Source organism: Aspergillus luchuensis, chromosome 5, assembly GCF_016861625.1.
Source record: "Aspergillus luchuensis IFO 4308 DNA, chromosome 5, nearly complete sequence".
NCBI classification, from domain to species: Eukaryota; Fungi; Ascomycota; class Eurotiomycetes; order Eurotiales; family Aspergillaceae; genus Aspergillus; species Aspergillus luchuensis.
Genome location: NC_054853.1, coordinates 4,541,192 through 4,562,013, shown reverse-complemented (window position 1 = coordinate 4,562,013; position 20,822 = coordinate 4,541,192). Strand labels below are relative to the sequence as shown.

At 49.9% G+C, this 20,822-nt stretch overlaps 7 protein-coding genes across 7 annotated transcripts; 5 read left to right on the top strand and 2 right to left on the bottom strand.

The window, feature by feature from the left end:
• Positions 1-3,418: 3,418 nt before the first annotated feature.
• On the top strand, positions 3,419-6,385 carry AKAW2_51493A (Rho family guanine nucleotide exchange factor CDC24; the record flags this gene model as incomplete). The annotated part of the gene is made up of 4 exons (XM_041691428.1): positions 3,419-4,393; positions 4,452-4,700; positions 4,771-4,957; positions 5,016-6,385. 4 exons carry the CDS (start codon positions 3,419-3,421, stop codon positions 6,383-6,385), a joined length of 2,781 nt encoding a protein of 926 aa, XP_041544914.1.
• Positions 6,386-7,781: 1,396 nt separating this feature from the next.
• Positions 7,782-8,132, bottom strand: AKAW2_51492S (uncharacterized protein; the record flags this gene model as incomplete). Its single annotated transcript, XM_041691427.1, has 1 exon — positions 7,782-8,132. The coding sequence occupies one exon, from the start codon at positions 8,130-8,132 to the stop codon at positions 7,782-7,784; it is 351 nt and encodes a 116-aa protein (XP_041544913.1).
• Positions 8,133-8,533: 401 nt separating this feature from the next.
• AKAW2_51491A (pyridoxal phosphate-dependent aminotransferase) lies at positions 8,534-10,368 on the top strand (the record flags this gene model as incomplete). Its single annotated transcript, XM_041691426.1, has 4 exons — positions 8,534-8,615; positions 8,845-9,320; positions 9,410-9,695; positions 9,767-10,368. 4 exons carry the CDS (start codon positions 8,534-8,536, stop codon positions 10,366-10,368), a joined length of 1,446 nt encoding a protein of 481 aa, XP_041544912.1.
• A 313-nt stretch (positions 10,369-10,681) lies between these two features.
• Positions 10,682-11,926, top strand: AKAW2_51490A (DUF4129 domain-containing protein; the record flags this gene model as incomplete). The annotated part of the gene is made up of 1 exon (XM_041691425.1): positions 10,682-11,926. The coding sequence occupies one exon, from the start codon at positions 10,682-10,684 to the stop codon at positions 11,924-11,926; it is 1,245 nt and encodes a 414-aa protein (XP_041544911.1).
• A 443-nt stretch (positions 11,927-12,369) lies between these two features.
• AKAW2_51489A (sucrase/ferredoxin-like domain-containing protein) lies at positions 12,370-13,570 on the top strand (the record flags this gene model as incomplete). Its single annotated transcript, XM_041691424.1, has 2 exons — positions 12,370-12,756; positions 12,836-13,570. The coding sequence occupies 2 exons, from the start codon at positions 12,370-12,372 to the stop codon at positions 13,568-13,570; spliced, it is 1,122 nt and encodes a 373-aa protein (XP_041544910.1).
• A 1,207-nt stretch (positions 13,571-14,777) lies between these two features.
• Positions 14,778-17,602, top strand: GPI13_2 (mannose-ethanolamine phosphotransferase gpi13; the record flags this gene model as incomplete). The annotated part of the gene is made up of 2 exons (XM_041691422.1): positions 14,778-14,848; positions 14,908-17,602. The coding sequence occupies 2 exons, from the start codon at positions 14,778-14,780 to the stop codon at positions 17,600-17,602; spliced, it is 2,766 nt and encodes a 921-aa protein (XP_041544909.1).
• A 110-nt stretch (positions 17,603-17,712) lies between these two features.
• Positions 17,713-18,060, bottom strand: AKAW2_51488S (uncharacterized protein; the record flags this gene model as incomplete). Its single annotated transcript, XM_041691421.1, has 3 exons — positions 17,713-17,736; positions 17,789-17,827; positions 17,905-18,060. 3 exons carry the CDS (start codon positions 18,058-18,060, stop codon positions 17,713-17,715), a joined length of 219 nt encoding a protein of 72 aa, XP_041544908.1.
• Between the last annotated feature and the right edge of the window lie 2,762 nt (positions 18,061-20,822).

Here is a 20,822-nt window from a genome sequence, read left to right as displayed (position 1 = left end):
CTGTCCCTCTTTACTGCTAGATGCACTTTCAATATATCAGAACAGTAGCCTCTGTTCTACCCAGCTCACATGCATCTTCATAACTTCTCCACATACCCTTAATACGTATAATTTCTCGTCTTCGTACCTGAAAAATAATTCTGTTGCTTTCCCTTGGCGCAGGTATAAGCCTGCATGCGATACCCAGTTCCTCGTTTAACCCTCAACCATGTTCAGAGGAGCTGTCGTCTCTACACAAAACTCGAATACCTGGGGGTACTTATATATATTTATATACCCATCCTCTAATGCCAATGTTGCGGCTGCTCATAGTACTACTTGTGGGCTTGTTCTTGGTAAAGTACTAAATGCCCCTGTACCTCAACCATAATACTATTTGTAATGTGCAGTGCTTGCTGAGTTATTGCTTTGGAACCGAAATGCGCAGGCAGAGAGAGCATAGTCTCTGCAGGGATGATGGCGATGATGGCGCGAGCAACTGGTGTGGGGCCAACACTTGACTCAGGCAGTTCACCCTTTCCTACAAGCGATAACGATCAACCGAGGCAAGAAGGGGCTAGTTCATTTGATTTTGGGTGTATTTTAATGAGAGAGAGATTTATTAAATGTACTGTCCAAGCAAATCCTACTGACCCAACCACCGGGATAGAGGCTGTCACTTCTAGGCAAGGGGAGAGCAGGATGTAACTTTACACCCTGTGCCTGACCGAGTTGGCGGGAACCAGTAGGTAGGTAGTACCTTTTTTCCGATGCAGGAGGAAGGCGGCAAGGTACCTTCCCAGCCGGCCCTTTCTAACATCCTACAGGAACTGACTAGTGGAAAGTATCCTGCAACTTGGTATTATCCATGAACTCCCAAACCTCCGTAATTGTCATCCTCGTGGGGAATAATAATTAGGGTTTTTGTCATGGGAACCAGCTCGTCGGTGGCTTGGATCATTCCATCATCGGCCACCACCACTACTACAGCCCTGAAACCGGCGGACATCCACTCCTGTCACTTCCCCAACCAATGAAGGTGCTGTGCCCAGGGTTCCGATGGGGTCGATATCGCGACTAAAGAGGAACAACCATCGACTTGGGAGTAGATTGGACACTGTGTCGCGGGTAGTGGTACCTGCCAGGTGGTATGTGTGTTGCTCCTTGTGTTTGGGATTGTATGCAGGTCGGACATCCTTACCCCTGGGATGTACAGTAGTGATCGAGGATCATGAAATAGGGAAAAATGTCCGAACTGTCGATGCTGATACAAAGGTTGCAAGGAGATGAAGAAGATGATGATGAGACGAGTCAATGTATGTAGTAATCTAAGGATGTATTTTCTAGGTACAGTAAAAATTTATTCTTAATTCCAGGTGTATAACCAGTTTTCCTGTGGTGGTGTGTAGATAGATAGATAGATTGGTAGTCTATGGGGCGGCAATCTAAGCGTGCCTCGGGACTAGTTCAAATCTCAAACAGTTGGTGTGAGAGGAGTCTTCATGCAGCCGATGCGGCCTCCAATCTGCTTCGGTCATTCTCGAATCCCTACCGGGGCCAACCCCAGCTTTTTTGCCAATTCGGCCTGGATTTGAATTTAGTACGTAGTTATTGAAATTCAAATCTGTTGCTCTAAAAGACGGTCAGATATGACTTGACCATCCACACTCCCTCCCCCAAAGTACGTGGACTGTTATTGAAGATTCCAGATTCTAACGTATACGTACTTGGAATTGTTGATTGTTTGGTACTCCTCATTCCTGTCTCCGTTGCCCGGACTCTGTCTCTCTCTGTCTCCCAGATTAATTCCTTCCCCCCCTCCCCTCATTATAATTATTATTAGTAGTATAGTCAAAAGTATTATAGTTGCGCGACTCACATACTGACCTTTCCCACCTTTCACGATCGGCTATCTACTTATGATCTAATTCTTCAAAGGTAGTAACCACCAATTTCAGTCCCACATCAGCGTCTCTTCTGGTATGTTGCATCCTCCTTCTTCTCCTTCTCCTTGTCTCGCACCCTTCCTCCTCAGTCAACTCTTTCTTTTTCTCCCCCTCTTTCACGGGTGTCTCTTTTGTGCTTCTTAACTCCCCTCCTCCACTACTCGATACTGACTAGTAGTATCTACTGCGGTCTCTCCTCTCTCCACTTCAAACCCACCCACCCGAACACCCATTCTTTCCCTTCCCCCTCCCCTCCTCCTCCTCCCTCCCCCTTTAATCATCCCGTCCTGGTCAAGTCAGTCCTTCCTTCCGACTGACTAGTTCCTCGCAGTTTAGTACAGAGTACTCCATAGTAGTACTCGGGAAGTTTGTCACTTCTTCACTTGTCGACTGGAGCTGACGCGCGCTACCACTCAGTCGGGCAAACTGGACCACTTGACTGGCCTGGACTCTCTCTCTCACTCTTCCTTTTCTTACCCCCAGTCCGGTGTTTCCATCTCTTGTCACTGTTGATTGTCTATCCTTTGCTTTCTCACATTTTCCCTCCTTTCTTCCCATTGACCTCCTTCCCCTCCATCATCCCCTCCCCCCCTCCTCCTCCTCCTCCTCCCTCTCTTGTTCTTTACTCTCCCTCTCTTCGCTTTCTCTCCTTCCGGGTTTATTTTCCACCCTATTTTTCATACCATAGCTATTCTTATTAGTTTTTCATTTAAAATTGACCTTCACCTACGGTTCCCGGCGGTACCGCTCCAGGGATCCTTTCCCGTTCCCATATTTTATCTGATTTCCACCTTTCAGCTGTTTTCTCGGTTGAGGGGCAAAATCCGCCTCTTTGGAACCTGCTGCTGCTACTTGCTGCTGCTGCTGCTCTTTCTTTGGTTCCTGCTTACTACGTGCCTGCGCTTGCCTGGCTGCAGCGGCAAATCAAACCCCACACCCAGCATTTCTATTTTTCTCGATCCTTCTTGGGTTTCGGGTTCGCCATCTTTTGATCAGGAAGGGCGCTGTCGCCAGCAAGGGCCGGAGATTTGTCCCTGGCCAAGGCCATACTAATTTTCTATTAAAAGCGCAGAGCTTTCCCCGAATTACAAAAATCACCCATCCGGCTCGTCGCGTGAACTCGTCGACCCCCCAAAGGTGTATTTTAAATTCACGCATTCGATCGACTTCTGGCGGCGAGGGTCGAGACACGGAACAACAGCTCGCGGTTTGACTCAGCTTTTAGGGAGAGAGTTAACTAATAGTTAACGTACCACCATCTCCACTCCTAAGGTTCCTTAGCTGCTCGCTTGTCCCATCCATCCCGCATCGGTCCACCGGCTCGCATCCAGTGACCCATGCTCGACTTGATCCTCGTGCAAGCACGCCTGTCATTTCCTTCCTCTTTCTCCCTCCGTCGGTCTGCTGCGCAGATTTGAAGCCCTTCGCTCCTCCCCCACATTGTCGCCGGCCTCCACTCCTTACGGTCCGAGTCGGCCACCACCCCCGTCGAGATGGCTGAGACCATCACCATGAATGGCGGTCCTATCGCCGAGGACAACATCATCAACCGCCGCGGCGGCGAATCGATCTATCAGAGCTGCGTCAACCTCAAGAAGCGCCTGGCCGAAGTACCGAACTTCGAACCCCATATGCGAGAAATGGAGGAAGCCGATCTGGCTCAGGGGAACACCGATCCGGTGGCGTCGCTGTGGAATTGTCTCCGGACAGGCTATCCCCTCCTGACTATCTACAATGCCTCCGATCCCGAAGAAGTCCTGGAAATCGACACCACGAAAGTCGCCGAGGCTAAACGCCCGAAAGCCGCCACCTTCAAATTCCTCCATGCGTCTCTGAAGGAGCTGGGATTCCCTCAGCAAGACTGCTTCCTTATCACGGACCTTTACGGCGAAAACACCACTGGCTTCACCAAAGTGATCAAGATGGTTAACCGGGTTCTGGACATCCTGGAGATGCAGGGACAGCTGAAGCGACCGTCGGATATTGGAGCAGGGGCCCCCGCGAAAGGTGCCGTCAAGCTCACCAAACGGGAACACATCCTCAAGGAGTTACTGGAAACGGAGCGCGACTATGTTCATCATCTCCAGAATCTACAGGCCCTGAAGAAGGAGTTAGAAGAGACAAGTGCTGTAAATGGTGATGCTAGCCATCAAATTTTCTTGAATCTCAACAATCTGCTTGATTTTGCTCAGCGGTTCTTGATCCGTATTGAACAGCACTATGCGCTGCCCGAAGAGAAACAAAACTGGGGCGAGCTGTTTATCCAGCACGAGGAAGCTTTCCGCCAATATGAGCCCTTTATCGCCAACCAGATGCGCTGTGATGAGATCTGTCTCAGAGATTGGGACAAGATTCACATGGCCCCGCGGTCCAAGGACCTGCTACAGATGGTGGCGCAACCCGCAACCTTGAACGGTTTCTTTGTCAAGCCTTTCCAGCGCTTGACTAAATATCCCCTGATGTTAGGGGTAAGGATTCCCTCGTCTCAATACATAGCCACTAGTCTCATTACTGACCACCACGCAGGAACTTCTGAAGCAAACAGAAAACCCAGACCTCCGGACTGACATCCAACGAGCCATCGACGCTATCCAAACCGTTTTAGACTCGGCAAATGATGCCATTGACAAAGAGCACCTGCAGTCTGCTGTCAAAGACCTCGATGAACGAGTGGATGACTGGAAGGCTCTGAAGATTGAAGCATTTGGTGACCTTCTCCGTTTTGGCACCTTTTCGGTGATCAAGGGTGATAATGGCAAAGACTCAGAGAGAGAGGTTAGAAGCCATTCCAGGCTCCTTTTGCAAAGATGGAGTTGAGAGAACAGCCAGCTGACTTTTGGATTAGTATCATATCTATCTCTTCGAACGGATACTCCTCTGCTGCAAGGATATCAACCCTAACAAGCAAAAGTCGAAACTGAATCTAGGCAAAGACAAGCCCGCTGCGATGATTAAAGGCAAGCCGCGGCTTCAGCTCAAAGGCCGCATTTACATGGCGAACGTGACAGACGTGCTCTGCCTTCCCAAGCCAGGTACGAGGACTTCTCAAACATTTGGGGGAGCTGCTTTGACTAAATTACTTGGTGACAGGCTCTTACCGCATCCAGATCTTCTGGAAGGGTGATCCAGGAGTCGTGGACAATTTCATCATTCGCTATTCGAACGAGGACATCATGCGCAAATGGAGCCGGGACATTGAGGCACAACGGGCGATCCAGGCAGAGCAGCGCAGCGCTCGCAACACCGGCACCTCCGAGACCGAATTCACGTACATGCGATCCATGTCCAACATTCCGAACCCATATGAACAAGAGTATTATGCGGAAGAGCAAGCAGCCACGCAGGAAGCAGGCTTCTTCTCGGAATTCCCGATGAGCCGTAACGCCTCCAGCACCAGTCTCCGAACCCGTTCAGCAACAGGAGGCAGCGGTAGCTCCGGTCGCCCTCGCATACCTGTACCCGATCCGAATCTGTCACTGCACACCCATCTTTCTGGAGGCAGTATGTCGCCAGCAGAGAGGAACGCTCCATCTTACTTCTCCCCCGTCGCCGAAACTCCGTCTACACGGTCCAGCTCCCAGTCTACTGGATATTTCCATGGTCGTCAAGTGACACCTACAGGCAACTGGAATGAAGAAAATGCTCGGTATACAGCCCCGGCTTTGTCCCGTGCGACGTCAAGAGATGGGCCTAATTCAAATCCTTATTTCAGCGGTGCTCCGAATGGACGAAGTGCTCAACGACCCTCACTCCCTCCGATGTCAGGGGCCCAGGCGGCAAATGGCATGGCCCAGCGAATGCGATCCGCGAGTAGCCCCGATATCCACAACCACACCCACAACCCGGAAATGCGTCGTTACATGGGCGCCCATACGATGCAGACCGTCGACAACGTACCCGTCCCGCCGATTCCCGCTCACATATCCAGCATGATGGCGCCTCCCAACCGCAGCCAGAACAACTCCCCTACCAATGCCAACATCCCCATTCGCAACGCAAACCACCTTCCCAACTCCCAGCAACATTCCGATCCCCGGCATGTGCCGCACACGCATTTCCACGAGCCCCAATACTCTGACTACCGTCCTAGCACATCGGCCACCGATCAGCCCACGTCTCCACTGAGCCACGAGCCGGATGAGGAGCCCCTCATGCCGACGCAACTCAAGGTCAAGGTGAATTTCGATGATAACTACGTCACTCTCGTCATTGCCAGCAACATCATGTTCCGCTCGCTCATTGATCGTGTGGACGCCAAGCTGGCCCGATTCACCAACCGCTCAATTGGCAGCAAGTCGGTCAGGCTACGATACCGGGACGAAGACGGAGACTTTGTTACGATTGACAGCGACGAGGCCGTTCAACTGGCATTCATGGAGTGGCGCGAACAACAGCGTGACATGCTCGCTAGGGGTCAAGTAGGCGAGATTCAACTCTACTGTCAGGCAGTGGAGACTTAGATATGATAGAGCTGGAGCAAATGGCATATGTTCCAGTACTGAAGATTATTTTCTGCCTTATTTTCTCACTACCTTACTTTGTTTCCTACCGTTACTTTTCGTCCTTGATTCTCCGACCATCGCTGCATTGGATTACTCTCCGCATCTCATTCTGTGTGAGTTGTCAAGAGATGAGACATTGTCACCGGTGTTGTCTCCTTGGTTTAGTTGACGACTCACATCCAACTGGATTGGCTGGAGAGCGTTGGAGAGGCTACTGATTCTATTCGCATGGGTTAAGGGAGAGGCAAAAAAAGAGATTATCGGCCGGGGCGCTTGATTCTTGATGGACCCTAGCAAGGAGCGGGTTTTGTGGGTTTACTTCGGACACCCTGTTGGGATTTGGGAGAGGCGGCTCTCTGCTCTGGGAAATGTTGATGACTCTCCATTTGAACTGATCTACCATGACTGCATGATGTATGTATACCGCTTGTTGGCTTTCCGATTCTTCATTGATTGCGCAGGACGGATGTCGGACATACGAGATGAGCTGTATAGTGTTCCTGCATATTTGTGCCTTGGGATGGACTTTGATGTTGCGGTACCTCATCTGTTGTGCTTGTTGATTCGTTGCTTGTTACCCTTTTTTTTTTTTCTGTGCTGGCTTTCCGTGCTGGCCCTGTCAATGATAGTATTACGACCTTAGATTTCCTTGGTGCTGGGTGCAGATATAGAGTATGAACAATGGCGAGAATAATGGCTCCAAAAATAAACCTGAAAGGAATAGGGAGGAGATTGGAGATAGGTTGGTTAGTGAGTTAGTAAGTTAGTAAGTACCTGGGGGGCGCCATAATTCCACGGATCCATCAGTACCGAGAAGTGGAACTTCGGGCACTCCACGGTCCAAACCAACGGGGGCCTGAAAGGGCTGAAAGGGGGTGGTGGGTGTCCATCCAGTCCCTGTTTGTCATTAGACAGGTCGCAACTCTCTTGAGATGCCGTCCATCCGATCATATAAACCAAAGATAGATAGGTGGACAAGATCGATAGGGGATAAGGGAATAAGGGGGGGGAGGCAGCAGCCACCGCCACTCGTCATTTTGCTACTGGGGCCGGCAATCGATACTACTACAAGTCTACAACACTACTATGTAAGTTCGTATGGTCTCGGAAGGAATGATGGCAGATGATTTGGGATTCATTGGAGCCGGTGTCGGATCCCAGCCGAAAGAAGAGTCCACTTGGAGCCCGTCGATCGGGACTGAGCCACGGGAAAATGATTGCGGTCTGGACGAGACGGTTGGGTCAAACTTATCGATTCTGGGTTCGACGATTCGTCACGTATGCGGTGTGTGTGTGGCAGTTGACCGCGAAACCCTCGAAACTACTAGTCAGTTTAGTTAAGTTGTGAGGCATTTTACAGTTGTGGTTGTAAGGCTGCTTTTTTTGCTTTGCTTTCCCTGGAAGAGGCGGCAGTTGCGCGATTATTTTGCTCGCTCTTTCTCGTCCTTCCTTCCTTCTTTCTAATTTTGTCAAGAAAGTTGACTGGTGCCTGCGGGCTGAAACTACTAGTAGGTGTTATTATTATTATTTGTCGCAGATGAGAGGAGTTAGAGGAAAAAGGAGAATGGTGGGTGGTTTGGTTGGTATCTGTCTGAGTCTGGGTCTGGGTCGATATGCCGTAGAGAGAGTAGATTGGGCGGAAAGGAAAAGTTGGAGAAAAGCAAGACCAACAAGGCAAAGCAATGAGTTGGAGGGAGCCATCCATCCTTAACGCCTTAACAAGAGAAAAATTACTTGTACCTTTTTTTCCTTCTCTGATCACTTTTTTTTAATCTTATTTCCCTTTTCATTTTATTTGCTGGTCTGTCTGACTATCTACTTCTTCATTCTTATTTATTGATATATCCTCTCTCCTCTCTCCCCTCTTAATTCTCTGTTCTCCAACTCTTGTTCTTTTGGAGAGTAAGTTCTATCTTTGCCTCTACTACTTGCCTATCTTTTTTCTTTTTTTTCCCCTGTTGTCTATTCGTACGGATCTAGAGATATCCCCAAATTTTTACTTAATTAATCCTTTCTTACTCCTTCAGATCCAGGGAACTCCGATAGCTTGCATACACTAGATTGCATTCTTCCCCAGAAACTGCGACTTGGCAAAAGCAGCCCAGCATGTCTTTCTCCGGCCGCCGCTTGAGCATCCTGCGCCCCTCCAACCGCCGCTTCTCGGTCGGTAAGGAGTTGTCTGAGAATGGTACGTTGTTCAATTATTTATATGTCTTCCTTTTATTCTTTCTTTTCTTCATTTGAAGAAGTCATGTTCCCTGCACTCTTGCTTCTATACATGCTCCCACTGCATGCAGCAATGCTGCCTCAGCCTTGTGCATGAGGGGCACATAATCCTCTGTTCCCTTACAACAACACAAGCTACTAGTCGAGGACTATCGCTTATACTTCAACTAACATCACATCCTGTCATGCAGAACTTCGTTCCGAAACCCACCGTCAGTTCCGTAGCGCCCACGAAGGTCACCGTCCCCATGCCGGTCTCGATGCCTCCCGTGCCTCCACCGGTGTTGTCTGGTGTACCGAGCGTGCCACCGAACATGGTTATGCTGAGGATCCTCACTCCTGGGCCAACCTAGGCCAGGGTGCCCCTGAAGCCGATGATGAGATCGAGGGCAGTTTCCCTCGTCCGACTTCCATCCCTATCACCTCCGCCGCCCGTGAGTACGGTCCCACCGCCGGTATCAAGCCTCTGCGTGCCGCCGTCGCTCGCCTCTACAATGAGCACTACCGTCAGGGCAAGGCCAGTCAGTACACCTGGGAGAACGTCTGCATTGTCCCCGGTGGTCGTGCGGGTCTGATCCGTATCGCTGCTATTCTGGGAAACTCGTACTTGTCTTTCCCTATCCCTGATTACTCGGCGTACTCGGAGATGTTGTCGCTGTTCAAGAACGTGAGTGCGAATGAATCAGCGCTGCCAGTGGAATGACTGCAGTGATCAGAGGGCTCCGGGTCGTATACGGTGGCTAACTCTGCATCTAGATCGCTCCTATTCCCATTCCCCTCGCCCAAGACGACCACTACGCAATTTACCCCGACAAGATCGCCGAGGAGATCGCTCGTGGAACGTCTGTGTTGCTGACCTCCAACCCTCGTAACCCTACCGGACACTTTGTCTCCAACCCCGAGCTTGCTCAGATCCAGGACATCTGCAGAGATCGTGCGACTCTGATCCTGGACGAATTCTACGGCGGTTACAACTACACTACCGACTGTGACGGAACCACGATCAGTGGTGCCACCAACGTCGAGGATGTCAACAAAGATGGTTCGCCCGCTGACCCTCCCTGAACAAACGAGAACCGGTGCAGGTTGTTCCTGCCATGCTGACTCTCACAGATGTGCTTCTGATTGACGGTCTGACCAAGCGTTTCCGTCTTCCGGGTTGGCGTATCGCCTGGGTTGTTGGACCCAAGGAGTTCATCGACGCCCTGGGCTCTGCTGGTTCCTACCTGGACGGTGGTGCCAATGCGCCTTTCCAGGAAGCCGCCGTTCCCATGCTCGAGCCGTCGCTGGTGCGTGCCGAGATGAAGGCCCTCCAGGTGCACTTCCGCGAGAAGAGAGACTTCGTCGTTGGGCGTCTGCGTGAGATCGGTTTCCGCATCGACGAGGTGCCCCAGGCCACCTTCTACATCTGGCTTGACCTGACCTCCCTGGACCCTCCTCTCCCCAAGGAGGCCAACCTGTCCGACGGACTGAACTTCTTCAACGCCCTCTTGACCGAGAAGGTCATTGTGGTCCCTGGTATCTTCTTCGACCTCAACCCCGCTCACAGAAGAGACCTGTTCGACAGCCCTTGCCACCACTTCGTTCGTCTAAGTTACGGCCCGAAGATGGATGTCCTGAAGATGGGTCTGGACGGTATCGAGCGGGTCATCCGCCGGGCTCGGGCGCAGTTCGAGCCTCAATGGGAGGACGAGGTGGCTGTCCAGGACGACTAAAGGTCGTGATTCCTTAGCATTAATACACGTAGAGCAATAGAAGCATAAGCGTAGGCATATATATACCTTTGGGAAGCCATATTGAATTATCGCAGAAACATAGTAGATATGGTAGGGATGGCTTGTTCCGAGACAGTATCCGTACAGGAAGACAAACGCCGATCGCGCCCACATTAACCACGTGACACCCAGCTCATCTCACGGTCGCAACGGGCATCCCCTTAATTCCAGCTACGCAGTATATCTTCTACCGGCCAGTTGCTTGCACCTGAGAGCAGCCGGTACTGCGGCGCAATATGACGTGCTCGCGGTTATGGCCATCAACGTTCAGCGCGTCCTGAACTTAACTGTCTTCACCTTCCTCTCCTTGGTCCTGTTCCTCTGCATCATCCTGACTCCCGCCGATGCGATCTACCAGTGCTACATCACGCAGCGCCTCACGAACATCTTCATCATCACCGGCGGCTACGTTGTCACATTCATTCTCGCGGTTCTAATCTACACCACGCGTATATATACCAACCGAACCGTCCTCTCCGGCATCCCGAAAGCATGGATCCCCGTCGAGCGCGAAGACGTCGGCAAGAGTGTGCGCCGACTGGTTAAGGAGGGTTTGGCGCATAGTGCGATCATAGCCTACCAGGCTCGACCTAGGGACATTGCAGCCGACGGACATGATTTCTCAGGCTACGAATCGCTCCTGGTGGACTACGACAATCCACCCTGGGGTCAAGTCGAGCACCCCGGATGGTCCTCGCCCTCATGTCCTGACCTGCCCGACCTTCCCTATCGGACTGTAGTCCAGGAACTGCCTCATCTCATCGAGGCCAAGGCAGTGTCGCTCGCTCCTCCCGACCCGATCTTCACAGCCACTCAGCGGGCGCTTCACGCGCCATTCCCCGAAACCGAAGAGTCGATTCCTGACACGCGGGTGGTGGAAGTATTGCGGCGGCCGATATCGATGGGTCTGCGGGGGTATTTGCAGCATTTGGCTGCGCTGAATGTGGTTGATCCGCCGGAAATTGGGATGGAGTTTGTCGCTCTGTATGAGCGGGCGCGCTTTTCAACGCGTGAGCTACACGAGGCTGAGTTCAGGACTTTGATGCATGTGTTTGCGGAGCTCCTGAGGGGCATGAAGGTTTTGGATCCCCAGATCTTGGATGAGGTGCGGGGTGGTGGGAGTTCCCAGGCTGACAGCGAGTCTCTTATCGGGCCTTCGGACGAGGAGGGCGAAACTGATACGGTGGATTCCTATGGCGATAGTGAAGCCATGTCGCGGGGCCGGAGTAATAGTCTACGGCCTTCGAATGCGTCCACTTGGGACGGCGCTAGACAGGGTCGCTGGTCGCCTGTTTGGTCGAGACGCTCGGAGGCGCAGCGAACCCTGGCGCCTCCTCGGACGCCATCGATGCGGTCGCTTCGACGAGTGCAATCGAATGTTTCTGGTAGCTCTGGAGGCAGCGTGATTCGCCTGGTCGAGACCCGGAGTCCGACGGATTTACCGTACGCTTATAACGTTGGCAGCAGCAGCCGCATCGACGGTAGACCTCAAACATAGATAAGAATTGGAGCAAAAAACCAAAACTATTCTGGATAATTACACGATTGAAGATGCGATTTCTCCCTCTGATTCGCAATATGCCACTATTAGTTACATAGCGTCTCCTATTGGCCTTAATTACCCATATATCCACCTGCCCTGGGCTCGCTGTGTTTCCCCAACGCCCAAAAAAGAACTTTCCCCCACTTTCAGAAATCGGCAAAGAGTTGCTGCCGCCGTGACGTAAGCCAATCGGAGGTCCGGCAGCAACCGACCACAAGCCGCATCAAAACCGTGTCGGCGTGGCTTTCCGTCCTTGGCAAGGCGCGCGCGGCGATTGATAAGATCTGGCGGGTTCCCAAAAGTCCGAATGAAAGAAAAGATACTTGCCTTTTTGTTATCCCCTTCTCCCTACCTTTTTCTTTCTAACCCCCCTTGCTACGCTACTATATATATTCACAATGCAATCCATCCTCCAACGAGGCCGCTCATTCTTCACCCCGACCCCCTCGGCAACCCCGCAGGACAGGAGTCCCAAAGACAGTCCCAAACCCCAGGAGGAGGAAAATGATGATGATAACAATACGCCATCGGTCGATACCCTGTTTCCCAAGACCGACCCCGCCATAGACGGCGAAGAATGTCTGCACGACTGTGCGTCCTGCACAGTGAAATACCCCGCTAAATTCGATGTCGATCAGGAAGATACCATGTACGGGAATATAAATGGCTGGTCGACGCATGTGCTGGTTGCGACTGGGAAGGCGGATTGGGTGAGGGATGTTGCGGATGAAGAGGGGAGTGTTATGGAAGCGATTGAGAAGGGGGGGCTGGTGCCTAGTAATGGGGTATGATCTCACTGCCACTGTTGCAGTTTGTTATGTCCTGGCCGCGCGAAGCTAATCGGTGTGGGGTGGCTATGTCTAGAAACTGAAATTGTCCGCCTCCAATATGCCTGTCCCGGATGAATATCATTATCATGATGCGGGGAAACAACCTACGACTGTGTTGCTTCTGCCCAGGTTTACTATTGTCGACCATGTCACGCCGCAGCTGGCCCCGGATTTGATCAAGTATTTTGTGAATCGCTCGCCGACGACTACTACCCCGTTGGTTGGTGGAAACAGCAATGATGAGAGTGAGCAACAACAACAACAGCAGCCCTCGACTGAAGAACAGCAACAAGAAAAAGAAGAAGAGAACATCACCGACATCCAATCCCTCACCTCCCTCCGCTCCCGTCCCTCTCCTCACTCCGCCGTCATCCTGCTCTGCTCCCACCGCACCCGCGACGCCCGCTGTGGACAGTCCGCTCCGCTCCTGCGCAAGGAATTCGAGCGCCATTTGCGCCATCTAGGCCTGTACCGTGACATGGATGATGAGAGGCCTGGAGGTGTGGGAATCTACTTTATCAACCATGTGGGTGGACATAAGTATGCGGCCAACGTGATTATCTATCGGAGACGGGACTTTGAGTGGTATAAGAAGACGGAGGGGACTGAGGAGGAAGAGGGCGCGGCGCAGGGTATCTGGCTTGCGAGGGTGAGACCCCAGGATTGTGAGAATATCGTGCGGTATACGGTGTTGCAAGGGAAGGTGGTTAAGCCTGGGGAGCAGTTGAGGGGTGGGTTTGATAGAGAGAGGGGGGTTACTAGTTGGTAACCTCGGACTCTTTCTCTCTTTCTTTGGGGTATATTATTGGTATATAAGAAAATATGGCGAGACAGAGTGAGAGGGTTTGTATAGGATTATCATAGAATGGGTATGGGTATGGGTATATACAAGGAACCAATCAATGAACATGCATGGGAATAAAATCACAGCTGCTTTACTCAGTCACTGCACTGTCTCACCGTAATAATATCTCTCACTATAACCCGGCATTTGGCAGCTACTATTCCCTAAAAGAACTCCAGAACAATTACACAGACCACATCATACACCCGTTAAGCATAACCCTCTCCATCGCCATCCCCATCCCCATCCCCATCCGACCCACGGAAAGTAACTACCCCATAATAGGTAGCTTTCAAAGCTTCCCCCCAAAAAGTCAAAAACAAGCTCTTCTCATTACCATCAACCTAGATTGAAGTCAACCAGGTAAACGCCCCCAAGCTACCTAATTTACTACCTACACAGTATTTTACTTGTCACAACGTAAAATAAGTAACTTAGTAACTAAGCTGTCATCTCGATTTAGTTTATAAACATGTACCTAGGTTGATTACGATCTTCTCCCCTTCACCGACCAACCATATTTGTCCTCGCTAATGCTTCCCGCATCGGGCTAAGATTGTCCCCCAATACGAGCGAAATTGATCAGCAGCAAGCAGTAGCAGCAGCAGTAGCGTAGCCTCAGGCTATCATCTATCTATTACTTACTTTATCCACTTCGCTAAGAGGTGGTTGGCGGCGGAGAATTAGTAACCTAGTTAGTTTAGTTGGTTGGTTAGACTGCAGTAGGTTAGTTATTTAACCAGTTAGTTGCTTGGTTATGTGAGTATGTAAGTGTGTATGTGTATACAATAGTTAAGTGTTTTGGTATTGAAATACGGGTGTAGTGTGTATTGGTACGTGACGGTTTAATTCCTTTTCTGGGAGAGTAAGTATCGATCTGTATACAGTTTCTAGTTACTTTGTTTTGAATGAGGTTGAAGTGAATTTGACTGCTGTGTGATTGTTACACAGGGGAAAGTTCGTGCCACAAATACTAAGGAGACTATTGCTTGTGGATTGGAGCCTGATTGTTGATTTTGCTTCTGCTGATTGAGGAAGGATATGATGATCATCATCTGTGTACGCTGTCGATAGACAATACGACAGATAGTATAGTGATTGATATGCACTGCAGCATCTATACCAGCACAGCATGGGCCCATCAACTACCAGCAGCAGCAGCAGCAGCAGATGGCATCTCCCTCTCTTCTTCCTCTACATTCTGTATACTACCCCACCACCACTACATATCCCAGCTCAATTGACTAACTAACAACATCCAGCCTCCTCCACACCACAGGCCTATACCTCTTCACCAAAGGCTTCCTCCTCACACGTCAAACCCTCGATTTGAAAAGCAATTGCTCCCATCCTCCCATTCCCATCTCCATCACCACCAACACTACTACAACCTGCTGGACACCCCCCACCTTCAGTAAAGCCATCATCCTCCTCATCGACGCCCTCCGCTACGACTTCACCATCCCCACCACCAACAACAAAACATACCACAACGCCCTCACCACCCTCCACACCACAGCCCTCACCACACCCCACAATGCCCTCCTCTACCCCTTCATCGCCGACCCACCCACCACCACCCTCCAGCGCCTGAAAGCCCTCACGACCGGCACTCTGCCGACGTTCATCGAAGCAGGGTCCAACTTCGCTGGCTCAGCAGTCACAGAAGATAATCTGATATCGCAACTCCACGACGCAGGGAAACGTCTCGTCCTGTTGGGCGATGATACCTGGATGAAACTTTTCCCCGGATACTTTGACCCAACCCTGTCACGTCCATATGAATCGTTCCTAGTGGAGGATTTACACACGGTTGATGATGGGGTGTATGAGCATTTGGTACCTTTGCTTAAAGGTAAGAATGAGGAGTGGGACGTGATCATCGCCCATTTCCTGGGTGTTGATCACGTCGGACATCGGTTTGGGCCGGGGCATGAGAGCATGAGAGAGAAGTTGGTTCAGATGGATGGGGTTATTAGGGAAGTTATGGAGAGGGTGGATGATGAGACGTTGCTGGTTGTTATGGGGGATCATGGGATGGATGAGAATGGGAATCATGGGGGTGAGGCGGCGGATGAGGTACGGGCTGCGTTGTGGTTGTATTCGACGAGGGAGGTTTGGGGGGTTGTTGATGGTGATGATGGTGATGGTGATGTTACTGTTGTTGTGGGGAGAGATATGCCGCAGGTGGATTTGGCAAGCACGTTGGCGTTGTTGATGGGCGTGCCCGTGCCATTTAGTAACTTGGGACGGCCGATTGAGGAGGCGTTTGTTGGGAGGGACGGGAGGGATTGGAGACGCTTGGTGGAGGTTAATGCGTTGGTTGGGGCGCAGATTCAGAGGTTTACGGTTGAGTATCAGAGGTATGGATGGGAGGGGGTGGTTGGGTGGGATAGATGGGTTGATGGTGAGGTGGATTTTGGGGATGATGAGGCTTTGAGAGAGTATTATCAGAGGTTGAGGGGGTATCAAGGTTGGATGCTAGAGGGGTATAAGCGTATGTGGGCTCAGTTTGATCCGCTGAAGATGGTTGAGGGGCTGGTGGTTCTGTTGCTGAGTGTGGTGGTCCTGGTATGCCCCCAGGTGGATGGGAGGTCTGGCTTTATGAAATGGTCTGGGATGGTAGTGGGGATCGTGATGGGAGTTGTTGCTGTGGTTGGTCATGTTGCTTTGACTGACTTTGCTCAGGGTTCCCTCACGGATGGAGTGATTCTGGGCGCTGCCTTGGGCAGCGTCGTGTGGAATATGTGTCCGACTGGTTTGACTATCTTGCGCAGGTGCTTTCCGGGGGGAGTTTGGAGCTGGCAGGCTGTGATGTTCACACTACTGCTCGGCATCGGATTTGCTTCGAATTCCTACACCATCTGGGAGGACCGTGTGGTTTTGGTCTTTCTCTCGACATTCGGGCTATGCACTCTTGGCGCGTCAAGCCATGCAAAAGGTGTACGTGAAGCGTCTTTCTCGGTGATATTCATGCTTCTGAGTCGAGTCGTCTCGCTCAGTCGGGCTTGTCGCGAAGAGCAACTGCCATTCTGCAGAACTTCATTCTATCGTTTGGAGAGCAGCTGGGCTTGGCAGTTATCAAGCCCGGTCATTACTGCCGTGGCTGTGTTATACATTACTCGACTAGCTCTGCGAGACTGCGCGGCTGGAAACCTGTTCTGGTTTGGACTCGGCATACCAAGTGCGCTGCTGCTCACCACCGTCTTCAATGCCCTAGAAACGGCAAGTAACAACGGCTGGCTGGCAGAATTTCTCTCCGATGACACCTCCAAAACTGTGCGCATGACTGTTGCACGAATAGTGCTAGTCATTGTGTTTATCGGGTTAGCAACTGCGTATACGAACACTCCAAGACATGGTCCACTCGAACGTCCACTCATCTTCACGACAGCAATACTCCTTACAGGCATTCTCTCAAGTACCCCAACAGGCGGGCTGTCCTTGGCAATCCTCTGCTATCAGCTCATCAGCCTCCGGCATCTCATCCCCAGTAACAGCTCCATCAAACCCACCATCGCGGCACTCCTCGGGACATTACACTTCTTCAGCACTGGTCATAACGTCACTTTATCTAGCATCCAATGGAAATCAGCCTACATTCCATTCCGGGATACACAGTATCCATGGTCACCACTGCTGGTGACCATCAATACATTCGCCGCGCCAATCGTGGCAGCATGCGCTGTGCCTCTTCTCCACTCGGGAAAAAATCAGAGCCAAGCACGCTTCCTGGCCATTCATAGCACTGTATACACTGTCTGGGCTGTTTTTACGGCATTGTGGGCGTGTATCCTCCGCCGTCATCTGATGCTCTTCGCCATATTCTGTCCGAGATTCCTGATGGCAGGGGCGTTGTTGGTCATTGTTGACGCTCTTGCTTTGATGTATTCGGTATTACTGACTACTGAGGCTGGCTTACGCGTGGAAAGAAGTAACATAAACAGCTCGATTTAGTTAAAGAAGGACAATAGCTTGCGTTGACGTCAACGGAACGAGCACAATATCGAATCAATCACTGTGTCTTGAGACTACCCGACGATCAATCAGGTGTGTATGGGGCAACACTAGCAGTAGTGAGCCCAGCAAGCCTTTATGTTGTTAGAAGGTCTGTTACTGAGACGACAAAGAAGTTGGAGTTACCCGGAAGCAACGTTCACCTCCGTGGTGACGGTTGCAGTTCTACTCTTCGTTAGCTACCCGTCTTATCAAGACCTCATAGTCGAAAGAGGTAGAAAAATAAAAAAAAGGGGACACACATCCATGCACTGTCTATATCCTGGCCGACAACGCTGCGCATCAGCCAGACCAGGGTCCTCAGACACTGCAGCGTCGACATCATTGTCTGCCTCTGCGGCCGGAGCAGCGATAGCCAGGGCGGCGAAGAAGAGGGTAAGAGGGATGGTGAAACGCATTTTGTCACTACTTCGGTTCGAATTGTGATGCTTGAAGAAAGTGGTAGTGATGCTGATGTCGATACCCAAGGGAACAGGAGATCCAGGTGCTTTTATGCTCGAGATTCAGGTCTCGAGTTGTCTTTGTCCTTGATGGATACATTCCGATGTGGTACAGATTACATTTCTACTGTCCAGATAATTTGGCAGCTGAGCATCTAGACTTCGAGATGAGGCCGGTATATGGATAGGATGAGTGATGTGGGCTTAGTTGTGAGAGGAGAGTTGTAAGCTTACTTTCGCTACTTTTTTCTTTTGGTGACTATCTGCTTATGAATTGCGTTGAGATTGAGATTGAACTGATATAGACATACATATACTAAAGACATCAATGCACAGCAAGTACAGCAGCAGTATATATACACTGCCCTACAAACCATTCACACCAGATCCTCAGATGGCAGGATACCCCAGACCGTTCAACGCTTCAACTTCAGCCTCGGCCTCGGACCAACGGCCCCTTATCAATCACCCTAATCGGAGAATATACAACACTCACACAAGGTAACACAGCCAGGTACTGAATACGACTCGTCCATGATCATGAGGAGCTTACCCCGTGGCGTGGGATTGCCATGGCGTGTAGAGGGGGTTGTGAAACAGTAAGCTATATTCTCTGTCGGATTGTGCCGTGCCGGTGATCCGCTGGCATGCATTGGGTAGTTATGCTGTTGCTATAGGTATAGGTATAGGATGGATAGGTATGCATATATATGATATGTTATGGAATAGCCACTACAGGGATGTGTATAGCTGCTCGATACCGAGAAGAGATAATGTCCGAGTGATCAAGTGAGTTGATCATGAGACCAGCTGAACATGATGATCTAAATTCGAAACACTATGTGTATTGGATTGATTGACATCTGACATCGACATCCTAGTACTTAGTTGACTGCTACCCTTATACCTCTACTCACAAGTATCCCTACCCTACCACTACCCAGTAAAATTGACCTAGGATCTGATAGGTAGATATACTCCCTCATACAACCACCTGAGACATACCACCATCCATCCCCTTAAACAGCAGTACACTGACATCGAAGTACGGAGTACTTCCCAAATATGAGCACCTACGGGGAAAAAAAAGAAAAGATACAGCACAACCAACACACCCCCACACCCATGTCAACCAGCACTGGCTACTTAGTTAGTAGTCTACCCCATGCGAGCACTCTCATGCAAGGTACTTTTGTCCCCATGTCCAGTGGGAATTCAACCCAACATATGACACTGATTAATTGATTGATGGCGTGGTATCTTATAATTCGGTATTATATGACAATTAAGCAATCAACTATGAACTAATTGTGTAGACTGAAGTAGGTATAAGGTATAAGTATTGTATGGTCGCTACGTGTACAATCTATCTATATCCTTGTTGATTGCGCTGTGCTACTCTGGGATTGGTTGGTTCGTGTATTAGGCCGGATGGATGTGTTTGAGTGGTTGTCTCAATTTTGGTCGGTCTGTCTGTCTGTCGGTGGGTGAGTAAGTGGGTGGGTGGGTACTATGGGGTGACTGATAACTTTGGAGGAAGCTGTGGGGTATATGCTGGTACTTTTGATGAATGTATGAGGCTTTTATGGATAGTTCTCTTATTCTACTTTCTTTCTTTCCATATGATTTTAGGGTATACTATTGTATTCTACCACGTTATGTACCTAATGAGTAAGGTATAATATTTATCCACTACTACCACCACAGTCCAACCCAATCCATAAGCAATGATGGTAGTGGTGGTGGTGGTGGTGGTGGTGGTGGTGGCTTGATTGCTTATGCCAGCCGTGTGAGTGGTATGGTGTGCCACCACCACCACCACTACCAGCATATGAACGACCCGATATTTCCCCGACAAGCTACTTTACTATCTTACTGTTCAATAAACGTCATGATTGGTAGATCGATAAGGAAAAAGCAACCCCATCACATCATCATCACATTTACTTGTATTCCTGTCGCAATGTTTTTACTTTCTTGGGCTGTCATCCTCATCATCCCATAGATAAGTAGTGAGAGTAAGTAGGATCTATTTATATGTATATTACCATACATGCATACATATACTTTACAAATACAAGTAATGGGTAATATACCACGTATGTTATATTACATGTATGTATGTATGTATCAACCATCTCATCTCATCTCATCCATGTCATTTCCATCTCTAAGCGAAGTGCAGTGCAGTGCAGCATGATATCACCAAACCAATCCATATTAAATCAGACTTCCTACCTATCCAGACTATCTTTATCTTTACCAGTGTTAAAGTAGAATAGTTCGGTAAGTCATACCCTACTGTTACACTCACTCGCTAGTTACTAAGTATACTATACTAGTATAGTATTAGTAACCAGATAGGCGACGGATTGACGATCACAACAAAGAATGAGTTAAGTTCCGTCGGCAATCAGACTTATTTTGGGAAATGAGTTGAGTTGACACTTAAGTAGTTAGCATAGTAGCTAACTCTAGACTTTGGATTTGGATTTGGATTTCCGATTGTTCGATTAAGTGCTAGTTAGCTAAGGAAGGATTGTGGATCCGGCAGTCGTAAGACAATATACTAGTTCTAGTTATCTACTTTAGCTTACTACATACAATCAATATGTTACTACTTACGGAGTACTAACTGAGAAATACTCAAACAATTGAACTCATAGCATAGAAGTAACTAGCTATTATTGGATCCAATTTATCCTCAGTCATGTCATATC